This window comes from Eretmochelys imbricata, chromosome 2, assembly GCF_965152235.1.
Source record: "Eretmochelys imbricata isolate rEreImb1 chromosome 2, rEreImb1.hap1, whole genome shotgun sequence".
Lineage (NCBI taxonomy): Eukaryota > Metazoa > Chordata > Testudines > Cheloniidae > Eretmochelys > Eretmochelys imbricata.
Window position 1 is genome coordinate 148,130,387 of NC_135573.1, and position 14,436 is coordinate 148,144,822.

The window sequence follows — 14,436 nt, forward strand, 5'->3', positions numbered from 1 at the left end:
CATCCTTCTTGTAGTGTGGGGCCCAAAACTGGACACAGTACTCCAGATGAGGCCTCACCAATGTCGAATAGAGGGGAACGATCACGTCCCTCGATCTGCTCGCTATGCCACTACTTATACATCCCAAAATGCCATTGGCCTTCTTGGCAACAAGGGCACACTGCTGACTCATATCCAGCTTCTCGTCCACTGTCACCCCTAGATCATTTTCCGCAGAACTGCTGCCTAGCCATTCGGTCCCTAGTCTGTAGCGGTGCATTGGATTCTTCCATCCTAAGTGCAGGACCCTGCACTTATCCTTATTGAACCTCATCAGATTTCTTTTGGCCCAATCCTCCAATTTGTCTAGGTATCCTATCCCTCCCCTCCAGCGTATCTACCACTCCTCCCAGTTTAGTATCATCCGCAAATTTGCTGAGAGTGCAATCCACACCATCCTCCAGATCATTTATGAAGATATTGAACAAAACCGGCCCCAGGACCGACCCTTGGGGCACTCCACTTGATACCGGCTGCCAACTAGACATGGAGCCATTGATCACTACCCGTTGAGCCCGACAATCTAGCCAGCTTTCTACCCACCTTATAGTGCATTCATCCAGCCCATACTTCCTTAACTTGCTGACAAGAATACTGTGGGAGACCGTGTCAAAAGCTTTGCTAAAGTCAAGAAACAATACATCCACTGCTTTCCCTTCATCCACAGAACCAGTAATCTCATCATAAAAGGCGATTAGATTAGTCAGGCATGACCTTCCCTTGGTGAATCCATGCTGGCTGTTCCTGATCACTTTCCTCTCATGCAAGTGCTTCAGGATTGATTCTTTGAGGACCTGCTCCATGATTTTTGCAGGGACTGAGGTGAGGTGAGGCTGACTGGCCTGTAGTTCCCTGGATCCTCCTTCTTCCCTTTTTTAAAGAGCATCACAGAAAAACCCATAAGGAAATTATAAATTCAGAGTTTTCACTGCAGGATTTGGATTGTTTGCAGTAAATAGAGGATGGGACGATATACTGGACAATGAATACTAAATTAAATGTTGAATAACCATTCATTCAGTTAACACTAGTAAAACTATACACTGAATGAATCCAGGGAAAGGGGGAAGGGGAGGGTGCATGGGGGGTTATGTATGTGATCTTGTAATTAAAAAGACGGTCATAATGCATATACATAGGGGGCCCAAAATAGGGTTGCAAGGTCAACCTTAGTTTAGGTATTTCCTGGCTTTTGAGTGCCTGAGTTTGCAATCTTATTTTAAAATTTATTTTATTTATATATTATAATATAAACACCTATCGACAACCCCCTTGGATATTAGTTACAATATGACAAAAAAGAACACAGGCAAATTCATTATAGAGTGACCTTCTTGTCTCTGCTTTTCCTGTTCAGTGTTTTTGCTCCAACAACAGTGTTCACTTTTACTATAGGTCGCAACCCATTTGGTTTAGGGATGAACCGAAGTTTTGATGCCATAGGAACACATTTCTTCTGCTGTACTTTTTCAATTTCCTCTGCAGATAATGCACGAAGATGCACTTTGGCAAAATGGTTTCTAAAATAAAAACGGACATTAAGTTCAAAGGGACTTAAATGCAGTAAGTTACATATGTTTTATCTTCTGAGTGAAGTATTCAGTATTATTCAGAAATAATCACATATATTCACTTATTTTACCAAAGGATAATCCAAGAAAACAGATTATGCTAAAAGCATTATTCAGAATAGAATTAAGGTTCCTGTCCACACAGACTTTGACTCCTGAACATCAGCTGGGGGGAGATGATTCTTGTGCAAGAGAAAGGGCTATAAGAGGAGAGGGCAGATGCCCCAAATCATCTCTCCTTTGCTCTCTACCAACAACATCAACAACACTTGAAGAAGAAAAGAAATAGCATTGGACTGGGGCGGGGGGGATCCTGACTGAAGGATTCAACCAGTAAGGCTGTTGGAACTTGTGATGAGAGAGACCTTTGCTTTGAATTCACGTAGCTTGTTAAATTGGTGTTAGTTGCATTCTATCTTTTAGTTCTTGGTAACCAGTTCTGACTTCTATGCCTCATGACTTGTAATCATTGTAGTTAATAGATTTGTTTTATTGTTTTATCTAAACCAGTGTGTTTGGATTGAAGTGTGTGGGAAACTTCATTTGGAATAATAGGATTTGTGCATATCATTTTCTATTAATAAAATGACTGACTTTATATGAGTGTATATTGTCCAGAAGGGTGCTGGGCAGTACAAGGTGCACAATTCTGGAGGGAAGTCTGGGAATGGGAGTTTGCTCATGTCGGCTGGCTACAGCACTCTTACCACATAGCCGGGAGTGGTTTACATGCTGGAGGCTGTGCGTAATCAGACCATGAGCGGTTGTTCTCACAGCAAAGCAGTGTAAAAGGCATTCCAGCTTGGAGAATTGAGGAGGGACAGTTGTCCATGAGTCCAAATTGGGTAATGTCACACATAGGCATAAGGATCCACCTGCATGGATCAGATTTTAAGATGGGGCAACAGGGTGCAGAGTCCCATTCAAGTAAATGGGTCTGCGTGCAGGGGTCCACCTCTATGGATCACACTGCAGTGTTGCTAGTGTTTGTTTTATTTTATTTTTTGATAAATAAAACTTCCTGGTTTTAACAACTTTGGTAAAGATTTTCTTTTCTAAACACAAAGTTGAAAACATTGTTAATATTTATTAAGTTCAATATTTCATGTTAGTTACGTTAGATGCTATTAATCAAATATAAAATAAATTAATATTTTATAATGTATTAAGTGTAAAAGCCTATGTGTTTGGGCACATTAAGGTTGCTAGTTTGAACCCAAGATATGATATGCCAAACAATGTTCATTATTATTATGTAATATTTATAATGTGTTGTGGCAGAAGATGCAACAATTGTGGACCTGTGTGATAATTGGGCCTATAAATTTGGCCTAATTGTGAACTCAAGTTGTGAGAAGTGAGTGAAAGTTAATGGAATGTTGCAATAACCTATAACAAACGTTGACAGGGAAAGGTGTAAAAAGAAAGACTGAATTAGTCCAAACAGAAAGGCCTACTGATATATCTCAAGGACTCTCAAGATCTGGTCAACAAGGAAAGTGTGAAACTGGACCCAAATTGGTGTGTCAAAACCAAAGCCTAATTGGTGGACAAAATAATAAGCAGATGGACTATTATGTCCATCACTTCCTTTTGGGGTTGTTTAAAAAACAAGAAAAAAGACTTTGGGAGGAAAATACAGATGAATGGACAGAGGCTACTGGCGATGCTGGCTGACTGAAGAAGGGGAACGAGAGAGCTTCACCATCATGGTTGCCACCTCATCTCTTGGGAACCTGGGCCTTCATTATCCTGATCCTGAGAGAAATTCTATTAGAACAAGCCAGAGAGAGGGACCCAGCATCACCATCTCTACCCGCTCTGGCTGAAGCCCAACCACCACCTGAGACTCTCTTGCCTTTTCCCTCCAACACCCCTCCTCCCCCTGCTTGTCCTTTTCCTTCCCTACCTTATTTAACCACTTTCCTATCCCACTTTTTTTCTTCTTCTTTCTAATAAGCATCTGGATTAGCCAGCCAAGACTGCATATTTTGCAACACTGTAATAAGCCTGTGACCAGAAACAGAACAAGTAAAACAATGTCCTAAACAGCAATGCTGGTACAAGTTTGACAGGTCTTAGGAGAGCTGATAAGCCCATGTGCTTTGCCTGTGTTTTTCTAACAGTAAGGCTGCAAGTGCAAGTCAACATCAGAGACAAAAGCTGCATTTTCTATCTTTGCTGTTCTTTTCTCTCCCCTTCTGTGTGTTTGTCTTGTTTTGTCTTCTTAGGAAACAGGATCAGACTTTAACAGACAGCTCCAGCCCATCTGAACTAACTTCTTTTTTCCCCAAAAAGGAGTTACAACCTTTGGATAGGCCATCAAACAAGGGTGTTTCCTTCTAAAAACTCTCTTCAGCTAAAGGGAAGGAGAATGGGAACAAGGGATGTTGTTAAAATGAAAGCCTTAATATTTTGGATTTCAAATGCTTCATTGTTTTTTCATTTTTGTATCTTTAATAAAAGGTTAAAATAATTTTTAATTGGGTGTTTGCCCTGGTATTAAGCAGACTGAGATCTCTGTATACCAAATCCCAAACTTTGTTTAAAACTATTTAATGTTGGACAGTGACTGGATTATGTTAACATATACTCCATATACATTAATACAATATGCCTCACTGGGTCAGGTACTGTACCAACACATATGAAGACCTTATCAGTGTTAACTTGGCCAAGTTGTACATACTAACTAAATAGATCAGTGTACTGTAGTCTATAAGAACTAAACTGAAAGTTTGTATAAAATACAATGTATTTGAATGAACATTGCCATTAGATCTTAAACTTTTGTATTTCCTCACCTTAGGATTCAAAATTGTAAATTTAAATATTGCATTATCAAAGAACTTGAATGTGTGAAACAATTTTTTAAAAGATAAAAACAATATTGAGTTCTAGAATTACGTTGTTTAAAAGCAAAAGCTATAGCATTTCCTATTGTATAACATTATAAAAGGTGAAAAACCTAGCCGTGATACTATGTAATTCCACAATCCAGTACTATAGAATTATTATTTTTTTAAACATTCATTAAAGTGAATTTAGTAGCTTTTAATTTTGTCTTCCCAATCTTACTATGGGACTTTGACACTATCCATTTGTAACTTTTTAGTTTTTAGTTTTGAAGTTCATTTGTTTGAGTTACCCATGAGAAAGAGACATTTGTTTTAATTTAAACAGATTAAATACTTCTCTCATCCCCACACCCCACTTGGAGAACTCAAAAATGGTTGAAGCGATTTTAATCAGCTTCCCCACAGAACAGTCACTTTTGAGCTGACAAAGCATGAACATCTCAAAATGAGTTTTAAGAAATTGAGTGAATGAAAATGGGATAGAGGGGCTAAGTTGTAACCTTAACTACTGCAAAATGGAAGATTTCCATATTTTGTAAATGGTAGACTTTTATTAGAAATACCTCATTCCAATGTTCTGTAACTTGCTCCAAATTAGTTTTCGGTAGAAGAAAAGCATGTTCTTCTGGAACATGGTCTCGGTGATGTAGAAAAATGATCTGAGCAGCTGTACAATATAGGTATCCATCAGCCAGTATAGGAACTTGGCCAAAATTTCTTCACGGTAATGGTGTTCCAAAGCAGGAACAAAATGATCACCTACAATAAGCAGAATTTAATTATATTCAGAATCTGTAATTCACATTTCTAAAAGCCAACACACACACACAAACACACACTATTTTTTAGGCTGAGTTTGGAAAAGGGAGATAGAGAAACTGCCAAACAATTTTACAGTAACTGGTCCCCCAAGCAGCCTAAACCCCATTTTTTTTTATTAGGCATACTTTAAGCTTGGCACATGTTAAGTATAAAGATAAAAAGAATAGTTTGTAGTTACAAAATGCTACTCGACCAATATAAGAGTTGAAATGAACCATTCAGATCAGTGATAAATTTAGTGGTCCAGAGGAGAAATAATTATATCTAGTTTACTTTCCCCACTCTCTACCCCTTGGCATGCAGAGAAAACTCTTGCATGCACAGTGGCAAGATATTGTGAGGGAAAAGATTAAACTGGCCCTAAATTATTACAAAGAAGAGAGATATGAGCTATTAGCTCATGGACTGTTTTATAAGCAAATGATGAAAATTTTGAACCAGATTCTGAAATTAGTGGGGCTAACTGAGGAAAAGCACAATAGTTGTGTTTCCTAATAAACTTCTACACAGATTAATTGCAGAGGTGGATTTTGTTTAAGATGGACATGATAAATAAATAAACCTTAATTGCTGCCGTCTGGATTTCAGTTGCAGATATCTTTGTTTTATCAAACATTGTACTAAAAATATTCTGATGGCCCAACAAAGTGAGATTACTTCAGATCACTGTCATATTCAAACTGGATGGCATCTTTTTTGGTAATCATGCAATGGAAGCAACAAAAATACTGCCCTACAATGCAAGATTTATGGTGCTCTGCCAGAAATATTTTCAAATTAAATGCAAAATCACAGAATCTCAGGATTAGAAGGGACTTCAGGGAGTCATCTAGTCCAACCCCTTGCTCAAAGCAGGACCAATCCCCAATTTTTGCCCCAAATCCCTAAATGGCTCCCTCAAGGATTGAACTCACAACCCTGGGTTTAGCAGGCCAATGCTCAAACCACTGAGCTATCCCTCCCAACAAAATCAACATTAAACACAACACACTAACAGGACAACTAAAATAAGTCAAGAAGTGAAAGGGTAAGATTCCTATAGAAATGTTAACTCAGCCATATCTCACGTGGGTGATAATTTTGATTCCTGTTAAACATATTTCCAAACAATACATTTCATAAGAGAGTTACAGTTGAAACTCATTTTCCCCATCTGTAAAATGGGAATACAAGCATTTCCTTGTCCCTAACCCTTCATATATCTAGCCTGAAAGCTCTTTAGGACAGGGACTCCCTACAGCACCTAGCACAAAAGGACCTCAATCTTGGTGGAAATCTGCCATAGTTTAAATAAATAAAATAAAATGGTGTTTCAATGGATGTCAGGTAACATCACCAAAAAACCCCACACTAAACATTTGAAAAACTCTGAAAGTGAAGTTCTAGCACCCAGCCAATAAAATACACATATGCAAGTAACACATTTGGAAGTTATCTTTGCAACAGATAGTTCATTTTCTACATATGGGCCAACAGATATAAATCTGTTACCGTTATGGAATCAGCCTTTAGAGAAGGGATGGAAGACAGGAAAAAAAGATGCTGCTATTCATGGAGAAAAAAGGTTCTGATCTACCAAACTGCAAAGCATGCTTAAATTTTAAGCATATACCTAAGAGTTTTGCTGGATCAGGGCCAAAACCCAAGATCCTACTGGAGTTCCTAGGGAGCATATTCTCTGAAATACGAGTCAAAAGATATTAGCTGAAATTTAAGAATTTGGGACACTAAAAATTTGTATCCAGAGATTTTGAAAATTCATTTTCTGATGCACCCAGAATTACTAACCAAAGTATTTGTGTTATGGTTGGACGCAGCATGACAAGTATCAAGATAATGAATGTCAAAAAATATTATTAAGTGTTGAAACAGCAATGGACTAGTTTAATCTCATATCTGTAAGACTGCCTTCTTGATTTTCACTAAACTTATAAAAATATATCCATGAATGAGATTCTATGAAATTTCAAGCAAAAAATTAGTTTGGGGGTATTTAGAGGGGTGAGGAGGGCGAAAAAAAAGTCATACTTATAAAAGATGGGTAGCTGGAGCTCCAACCTATGAAGGAACTAGCACTCCTCCCTAATAATTTTACTATTTCCATTTTACAATATATCCATGATTATGGAGCTTCGTTAACATTTCTGTAGGACCCTTAACTTTTTCATTTCCTTTCTCAAACATGTAAACTTCAGAGTGGTGTTACCATAGGTCTTCCATTTAAATTTCCTCTCTTAAATAAAGAGGAAAAGGAAAGGAATTTCCCATACTTAATAATGTTAGCCTTTAGTTCCTAGTTGGGCAATATCTACACCAGCAAGCCTATGCCAGCGTTGCCCCCTAATGTAGACATATTAAGTGATTTTTCAGTTCATAATAAATTTTAGAGCAAACCAGTTCCCCCAGACTTAACAGGGGGTGATCATTAATGAGGATCTGTATTCCATCTTTGAAATTTAAAAGTTCAGTCATTTGCTAGTTATCTGGCCTGAGGAAAAAAAGCACGACCTGGCAGCAAGAGAGGCCTGTGCCAGTTTGGGTCACATATATATGTTTCTAAATTACGTACTGTCATACAATACTGGACTACCTAGTTTGATATCCTGTCTCTAATATTGGCTGGTACCTGATGCTTCAGAGAAAGGACAGCATCCACCCCACAAAGGAAGTTTCCTCCAAATCAACGCCCACCCCCAGAACAGCTTAGTATAAAACTTATATCCTGCAGAATAAGAGTCTCTCTGAAGTTTTTTTTATATCAATAAGCTCAATACTTCTAAAAATATTCTGCTGAATTCTTGGGAGTCATTTATATCTTTTGCCAGCAAATTCCAGAGTTTAACTCTGCATTTTGTAGAAGGGTATTTTCTTTTGCCAGTTTTAAATTTGTTACCTTTCAGTTTAATTGGATGTCCTCCCATAATTCATGAGTTCCCAGCTGCCCTTCTCTAGATCATTTATTATTTTCTATATCTCTATCATATCCACTCTCTAAACTAAACAGTGGTTCTCTCCCCCCAGACACCTTCTACATATTTTGTTTTGAGTTAAGGTGACCAAAACTGAACAAAGTTTTGTGAGAGTCACGCCATCCAATAAGCATTATTTCAGATCTATGGGATGGTTTAACTGGGGATCAGTCCTGCTTTGAGCAGGGGGTTGGACTAGATGACCTCCTGAGGTCCCTTCCAACCCTGATATTCTATGAAAACACAGTGAAGAAATTGAAGAAATCACCTTCAGGCAGAGACATGGAAAACGTATTTAAAGAGTGAAAGTTTCAAGCACATAGAAACAGGGAGTTATAAAGCAACCTGTCTAGCACTATCTCGGACCAGTTGGTATAATTTTTAGTCACAGGTATTTTTGGTAACAGCCATGGACAGGTCATGGGCAATAAACAAAAATTCACAGCCTGTGACCTATCCATGACTTATACTAAAAATACCTGTGATTAAATCTTGGGGGGGTGGAATTTTGCTGGAGAGGCGTGGGGAGCCGCTGCTGGAGGGTGGGGGCGGGGCGCGCCTGGGGCCCAGTGGACCGCAGCTGTTCCAGCCAGCCGCCCAAGGACCGCCACCCGGGGCCAGCGGACTCCTGGCTGCTCTGGGACCGCTGCTGGGGGCTGCCAGAGCAGTGGCTGGTGTGGCTGTCCCTGGGACTGCTCCAGCAGCAGCTGGTGAGGCTGTCCCTGGGGACCACCTAAGCAGCTGACCCCAGAGCCAGCTGCTTGGGCGACCCTGGGGGAAACCACATTGGCCCCTGCAGAAGTCATGGAAAGTCACAGAATCCGTGACTTCTGCGACCTCCAGGACAGACACAGAGCCCTAATAATAAGCAACCACACTAGCCTTTCAACAGTGAACATTCAGTTCAAGTCCTCACTTGGGTTAAATCTGAACATTGGTCAGCTGCCTCTACTGTATAGTGCCTTATTTTAATATTACAATTAGTACCTTTGATCACACGAAGCCATGTACAGTCATTCACTCTCATCTTCCACATCAATTCCTGCAAAGAAAACCTGGCAAATTTTCCCAAGGCGATGAATGTTTTCACATTTTTTAAGAAGCGGCATTTGTTATAGCTAGAACCCCACAGTTCTTCTGGTACCACCAGGTCTAAACATTCCCGCACAAAAACATACACCTGCCAGTGGCTGCTGTGCTGTCTGAGAAGCTCCTTCAAGCCAGGGTCACAGAATTCTTTAGCATTTTGTCTTTCATTTTCTGTTTGCCCCAACACAAATTTCTCAGGGCTGCTTAAGATACCTAAATCGGTTGAAGTTCTTTTTGAAAGCAAACACGAACCATTTGGAACATCAGTGTAACCACCTTCTCTGCTATTGCTTGTCAAACATATAGTAGGCTCTTTCCCAACTTGACCTTCTGCTTCCCTATCAATCTGTACTCTGTCACAAGAAATTGACTGACAAATTGTGTCAGTTTTGCTTGAATTTGTTTCAGAAATCCAGACAGGACAATTCTTTTTTAAAAGTACCAAATAGGGACACTTTGCATGATTCTTTAACAATTTTTGAAATACATCTCTCATCTGCCAATAGCGTTTGGGCAATCTTTTCTTTCTCCAGTTGTAACTTGGTATGTTTGCACTGCATTTTTGCGGCAACATTTTGCTGTTTAAGAATATCATTTCTACAAGCTGTTGTCCCCCTGCTTGGCTATCCTTTAAGCGATTCAATAAAAATGATTTAGGAAAACATTCTCGGAAGCTCCCGGAAGAATACAAAAGACATTTCCTCCCAATGTACACTCTGGAACGTGAGATTTTATTGGATAGCTTCTTAGCTATATTAGTTGGGAGGCATTTAAGCCCTCTGTATTTTAAAAATTTATCTTCTACTTTTTTCATTTGTACAGAACCAACCTGAAATTTACAGATATCTAGCTCTACTCCCTCTCTGCTGGAATTTGTTTTAGTATAAGTGCTAGATTTATAAAGTTTATTACACTGAACACGCAGACTTAACGAACTCTCATCATCTGTCACAGATTTTTCCTTACTATTTTGAACTTCCTGCACTAAAGATGGTGCATCAGGAGTCTCTGCTCTACTCTCATTTTCTTGAGAAATGGACTTTATTTTAATAAAGTTATTTACAGAAAATGATTCTACACATGAAAGAGACTGTGTATCATAAATGATGTCCAGAGTGAACTTGTTTTTATCTTCATTAGATCCAAAGCTCCAACCATCATCTTCTTCCCTTAGGTTTATCTTCATCCTTTTAGCTGTAACTTCGAATTGATCCTTATCAAGCTTCCTTTTTGAAGGTGTGGCAGTAGCAACTGGATATAGATTAGGTCCTCTGAGATTTTCCAGGTTTCCAGTGACCATTCTGACCTGTTTGTTTGTTTTAGAATTTTGCCCAACAGCTCCCTTAGCTGTGGCAGAATGCTCATAATCAGGCGCAGAGCCTTGTGTTTTATTATTCCCTTGACTTTTAGTGCTCAAGATATTAATTTCTGATCTTGGTTTCCATTTCCACCTGTTTGTCTTTGATAACTGACATTTTTTTTGCACGTAGTCAAACAGAATATTATGTCTACTTTTTGAATATCTTTGTTTTACAAACACTGTGGAAGGTGCTGCATTACTTGAAGTAAGCTCATACATAGGCTGCCCACATATTTGATAAGAGCAACTAGGTGGCACTAGCATAAAGATAGCACAGTGTTCCAATAAATACATCATAATATCATCCCCTATCCTGCTCAATAATGTTTCCCATAGCACACTCATCCGAAGAGTTTCTGTTGCAGTATTAGGTAGATAGCTGCATATATTTGAAGTAGACATAACCTGCGAATAGGAACTGTTTTCATCCAATAATGCATACCCAAATGCAAGGACATTTTTCTTCTTTTTTTCACAAAGTCTTTGAATGACTCTTATGACTACTTCACTCTCACTAGATAACTGAAGAGAGAGAGAGAAAAGTTAATTTTACATGTCAGACCACCTTATAAACAACAGATACACCTTTTTATTAAAAGGTGTATGCCAGAGAATACAAAGCCCCACACTCTGGTTTTAGATTAAGACTTTTAAAAACAAGATTAAGGATTGTGCCACATCATATCACATTTGAAAATTCCTACTCCAGGCTTTGACATATTGAAAGCTACAACTCTGAATTTAGGCAAGTCAGTAGCCTCTCAGTTCCCCTTATGTAAATTAGACAAAATTCTCTCTTCCCCCCCACTCACTGTCTATCCCGTCTATTTAGAATGTAAATGCCAGACCCTAGAGGCTGTCTCTTACTGCTTGTCTGCACACAGCACCTAATACAGGGGTAGCCAACCTGAGCATGAGGAGCCAGAATTTACCAATGTACGTTGCCAAAGAGCCAGAGTAATACGTCAGCAGCCCCCCCCATCAGCTCCCCCGCCCCTGTTCCCAGCGCCTCCCACCCACTGGCAGCCCAACCAATCAATGCCTCCCCCTCCCTCCCTGCACCTCCCGATCAGCTGTTTTGGGGCCTGCAGGAGGCTCTGGGGCGAGGGGGAGGAGTGAGGGCAGGGCATTCTCAGGGGAGGGCACGGGAAGGGGTGGAGTAGGGGCAGGGCCTGTGGCAGAACCAGGGGTTGAGCAGTGAGCACCCCCTGGCACATTGGAAAGTTGGCGCCTGTAGCTACAGCCCCGGAGTCGGTGCCTGTACAAGGAGCCACATAGTAACTTCTGAAGAGCCACACATGGCTCCAGAGCCACAGGTTGCCCACCCCGACCTAACACAACAGGGTCCCACTCTTGGTTGGGGCTTCCAAGTGCTTCTGTAAAATTAACAATAACAAAATATCAGCTCATGGTTTTACAAATTGGTCAATAAGCTTATAGCTGGAGTCCCATTTCAATAATTTTATACAGTAGCTTTGAGAGAGAAATCCAGTGCATTCTTCTACAAGAGGGAAAAAATTATTTTGTTGTTTACGTAATAGAACAGAATTGTTTCCCTTTAGATTTTCCTAAAATGTGAAAATATTATTCAGCTCTGATTACACAAGTCACTGTTTTTAATATTTAGGTGTTAGTGTATACGGAAAATACAAAAGCAGATAACCTTACATATGTAACCTTTTATTTAACCCTGATTTGACTCTGATCTAGATGCAGCCTAGGGACCAGGAAACTTGCTCTCATCCATCACCATCAAGGAAACAGGAAGAACCACCCCACTGCAGGGCTTTCTAAGAGACAGCCCCCTGGACCCAGGTCACAGAGATTACCTAGCCCCAAGAATAAAAGTAATCATATGAGTGGCTGTTGTCTTAACGAAAAATTGCATGCTATAACCCACACACAAGCCAAGAGTAGAGAAGAACAGAGGAGAAAACAGGAGCAGCACCATTACACGTGGAGGGCGGCAAGGAGCAGGGTCGACAGCAGATCCACGAGCCAATTAAAAACCATAGAAAAACAACAGAGCTCTATGATTCCCCCCTCCCCTCCCGCTTTTGTGGGGGCAGCTGAGCGATCTGAGACTGGAGGGAGAAACAGAAGTCAGTATTTACAGCAACCATTCGTTGGGTGCCAACACATCCCACCGCCATGCTGACTGCCGCCCGGGCAGCATTACCACCCCGACGCTGTGCATTTCAGAAACGCGGCTACAGTGAGGTGAGAAGAAAAGCCAGCCAAGGAAGAGCAGAGAGGCTCTTCCTTCCAGACGGGGTTGCTCTGGTGCTTGCTAGAGTACAAGCAGCCAGAAGAACTGACTAGCCCAGGAGTACAGCCTCTGCTGTTCAAAAGAAGATTAATTCCAGGGCTTTTCAGTAGAAAAAGCAAGAAGTCAGGAACCATTAATTTCGCTCCAGCAAGAGGCTTGCGGTGCACGCGATAGCTGCCTACCACAGAGTGGGGCACGCCAGCCTCCCGAAAGCGTCCTCCCGCTGCCCAGCGAACGCCGACCCCAGGTAGTACCTGTTGGAAGGAGAGGGGCTGGGGGATGGCTCGGGCTCCCCGGGGGACGCACACCACGCACTGAGACACAAACGTCTGATAGAGCTCGGAGTCTCCGCGCTGCAGCAGTTCAGCTTCGCCAGGCCTGCAGGCAGCCGCCTCCCGGAGCCTCTGTACAAACTGTTCAAGCCCCAGCACGTCGGCATAGCAGCCTTCCAGCATGGCCAGCACGGCACGAAAGGGCCCAGAGCCTGCCATGCTTCTGAAGCCGAGCGGAGCCGCCTCCCTGCTGGGACCGAGCCACCTTTCCCAGAAGCACTAATGCCTCCCTCCTGGACCCACAAATTCGGCGTGTGCTGCTGCACCTATTGAGCTCCCGGGGCTGGGCTCTACAGCAGCGACAGCTGCCCACCCCCCAGCCCAGGGGCAACAGGAAAGCCAACCCACGCCTATTGGCTCCTGCACATGCTCACGCTCCTGCCTGCGCAGACCTAGTGAGCGAGCCTGTTCGCAGCCCGGCCGCAGCGGGAGAGCCGCCCGTCCCCTGAGCTGGCTTCACGAGCGCCGCACGCGCCCCGCAGCGCAGAGGGGCGGACGAGCCCGAAGGGGAAGGGGAAGGGGAAGGGGAGCTGAGGTTAGCAGTGAGCTGGGCGGGAGGCGTGCCATGCAGGAGTGGAGGTGGAAGCAGGCTCAGGGGCTGGGCTGGAGGAAGCATGCTGTTTCTGCGGGGAGTGGACTGCTGCCACGCGACATTTGTCAGTTAGGATTGGGCAGCGACCTCTTACGTTCCCTGTGGAGGGAGAATGCGTTTAAACAAGAAGGTTCTAAAAGAGATTCGTTTAGCTCTTTTTATTTACTTATAGAGCACAGTGCTTAATTAGAGAAGGTAGGGAGGCTGGTGTGTGGGTAGAATGGGGAGACAGTCATCCAAGTTCTTTATCTGGGGTTCTCCATGCCATGTGCACACTGCAAAGTTTGGTTGACCCAAAGTTAGGTCAGTGCAGTCACCAACTTCTGTGTATCGATTGGGTATGTGCATATTGGGTGCTTGTGATGGTTCTGTGTGTACTCACCATGAGTGATTGCATCAGCGTAAACATGGTGTGCCACGGGTAAGTATGCCCCATGTTGCTGGCCAGCTCAGTGCCTTGTGGTGTGTTTTCATAGCGCTTTGTGATATATGGGTGATTTGCCAAGGGATTTCTAAGAGCTGGAGTTCAAGTTCC

At 41.9% G+C, this 14,436-nt stretch overlaps 1 protein-coding gene across 2 annotated transcripts in view; it reads right to left on the reverse strand.

The window, feature by feature from the left end:
• TERT (telomerase reverse transcriptase) overlaps positions 1–13,705 on the reverse strand; it is a 130,360-nt gene extending 116,655 nt beyond the window's left edge. For both annotated transcript variants that reach the window (XM_077810834.1, XM_077810833.1), the window contains exons 1-4: positions 13,232–13,705; positions 9,247–11,230; positions 5,032–5,227; positions 1,370–1,559 (exon numbers count right to left, since the gene is read on the reverse strand). In XM_077810834.1, the coding sequence (XP_077666960.1) occupies positions 1,370–1,559; positions 5,032–5,227; positions 9,247–11,230; positions 13,232–13,468 (2,607 nt within the window). In that variant the 5' untranslated portion in view covers positions 13,469–13,705. The remainder of the gene's footprint in view (positions 1–1,369; positions 1,560–5,031; positions 5,228–9,246; positions 11,231–13,231) is intronic.
• Between the last annotated feature and the right edge of the window lie 731 nt (positions 13,706–14,436).